At 32.1% G+C, this 2,645-nt stretch overlaps 1 protein-coding gene across 1 annotated transcript in view; it reads left to right on the top strand.

Moving 5' to 3' along the window:
- ARHGAP10 (Rho GTPase activating protein 10) overlaps positions 1-2,645 on the top strand; it is a 270,546-nt gene that overhangs the window by 97,873 nt on the left and 170,028 nt on the right. Inside the window, exon 5 of the mRNA XM_011359402.2 lies at positions 1,716-1,817. Coding sequence (XP_011357704.1) covers positions 1,716-1,817 — 102 coding nt within the window. The remainder of the gene's footprint in view (positions 1-1,715; positions 1,818-2,645) is intronic.

Below are 2,645 nucleotides of genomic sequence, written 5' to 3'. Positions count from 1 at the left end.
CTTGTGTTGTAGTTAGTCTTGCCGTGAATGCGGCAGTGTGACTTCTATTCCTGTTCTGTTTAAACCTGAGGAACTGAACGGAGCTCAGAGGATGCTGTAACAGTGCTGCCGAGTCGCAGAGTCATAAGTGGCCAGGGCTAGGACTCGAGTCTCCTGACATGTAATCCTCTGTGCACTTTACAGTATCAGCTTTTTAAAACGGCAGAGATTTTGAAGTAATGGCCATACGTTTGTTTTACTTTATTTTGCTATTATTAGGACAGTTAATGAAGAGTGTAATGAAAAGCAGAAAACAGAGCAACCACATATTAATGACTTAAACTTAAAAAAATAGTTGTAAATTAAATCTGGAGCATAAAGAGGAAGTGCTTCTATTTCCAAAATTTTTTTATTATTCTCACTTATAGATGAACCATAGGATCACAGAATTTTAGGATTGGATCTATGAGTGAGCTAGTACAAAACAAACAAACATAAACTCCCCAATCTTTTCAATAAGAAACTAAGATTCTGTGTTATTAATTTTTTTTTTTTTTTAAGTTGCGTGGCTAGTTTGTATTTAAACTTGGAATAGATGTGGGAAGAAATATCAGTTCTCAAGTCTCTTTCTATTCTCTATCAATGTGTGGATTAATTTAGGATCTTTAGGTGAGCTGGCAGAGGTTCTTTCCTAGGTTCCCAGTACAACAGTTTGAAGTACCATGTAGTGAAAAAAAAAAATAATGATAAATGCAAAAAAATAGAATTTATGTGCTTTATTCGATCTCTTTGCCTAATAGGAAAAAAAGATTGTAACAGACAGGACTGGACTAGCTCATTATTTTTACTTTAGAAAATAGAAATTGGAAAATAGGGAATAGAATGTTCCTTTCTAGGAGGCCTTGGAGAGTTAGGGAGAGCTTGAAGTTCGTGGAAACATTTCGATAGTGTGAGGACATAGTGTGCTCTCATTGGTGTTCAGAAATGTTTATTAAAAATCTGCTTAAGTTGGCACTGTTAGGGGAGATAGTCTGTCTTTTCTGCATTCAAAATTTTGGTTCCTTGTTTTCTCAAAAAGCTTCTGTAGCAAAAGGAAAGCAAATGCTAGTTCTAGGCAGTACCCGAAAAATGTGTGTAATGTTAACCTCAGGGTCTCGGGACAGGTATATATATCAGCATTATTTTAGGCCCTTAGATCGTGTTCTGGTAATCACTGCTAAGGGTGGGAAAATTGATGACATTCCTGGTGAGAGGATCTTATTGTTATACTGGTCAATTAAGGAATACCTTTCTCAAGATGTCTTTTTTCCGCCAGTGCGGTGATTATTTTTTATGTAAATAAAAACTTAGTTTTAAGTGAGTTCCATATCTATGCCGAAATCTGTAGCAAGTTTGTTTTTTTTTTAAGCTTAATGTTCCTATCATGTATTCTTTTTATTTTTTTAAATGAGGGATAAATGAGACAACATTAATTCTAAACACTGGTAAGTATGAAGAGTTGAAAAATAACAGACTTGGAAAAAAGCCCATTAAAGGAAAAAAAAAAGTGACTCTTCTAATGCTGCCTTGATGATTAATGAGCATTGGACTGAGTGCAGATAGATTTTTCAGATAACTTCATCACACTCAGTGATAACTTTCTTTTATTTTCATATTTTGAGCTTCCTAGTGGATTTTCTATGTACATGCATTTTTTCCTGTTTAATCATAGTTGTCTGTGTTTTTCTGATTTGTAGGAAGAGAAAAAGAAGTTTGACAAAGAGACAGAAAAGAACTATAGCCTAATTGATAAACATCTGAATTTGTCAGCAAAAAAGAAAGACTCACATTTACAAGAGGTATTATTTTTATTTTTCTGTTAATTTGTTTCTAAAATTTAATAAGTAATGCATGTTTATTTTAAAATTTATTTTATTGGGGCAACATTGCTTAATTAGATTATATGAATTTCAAGTATATAATTCTATAATATATCATTCATGTATTGCATTGTGTGTTCACTTCCCAAAGTCTTGTCTCCTTCCATCACTATATATTTGCAGAGTTTTTTTTCAGGTGGTTTTCTTTTGAAAACTTTCCATCTAGGGTTATTAGAGATGGAAAAAAATGAACATGTATTTCCATGAATTAAGAAAAATGAGTTTTTGAGGAACAAACAGAATAATTAATACATCTTATAGTGATTAATTTGGTATGGATTTATAGTATTAAAATCCTTGATTCTGAGTATATTTTAAAAGAACAATTTTAACCAGCATTACCGAGGAACAGATATATTATTTTCAGGAATAGATTCATTAATTGGCTTTTAAGATTTCTTAAAGAAATGTATTTAATAAGCTCATATACCATTTTGCTTTTATGTGAAGGCAGCATTAATCTTATTTAATGCTGAAGATTCAGGAGATTCTGCTTCATTGGCAAGAGAACATCTGTTTTACTTTTGTAATAGAGTCTTTTTTTTTTTTTTTGAGGCAGCTATGTGTAAGGAGAAAGGAATTTATATCTTATCTTTCATTTTCTCTTTCTTTTTTCTAAATTTTCTGCCATTTATTTTTTCTCACACGCTTGAATGGAAACTCAATGGTTTACAATTTGGAACATATGCTTTCATTAAAAATAATGCTGTTTGTAGCTGTAGGGCTCATGACTCATTCCACAAAAGT

Source organism: Pteropus vampyrus, unplaced genomic scaffold (assembly GCF_000151845.1).
Source record: "Pteropus vampyrus isolate Shadow unplaced genomic scaffold, Pvam_2.0 Scaffold47, whole genome shotgun sequence".
In the NCBI taxonomy this organism is placed as follows: Eukaryota; Metazoa; Chordata; class Mammalia; order Chiroptera; family Pteropodidae; genus Pteropus; species Pteropus vampyrus.
This window is presented reverse-complemented; position numbering and strand designations above follow the sequence as displayed.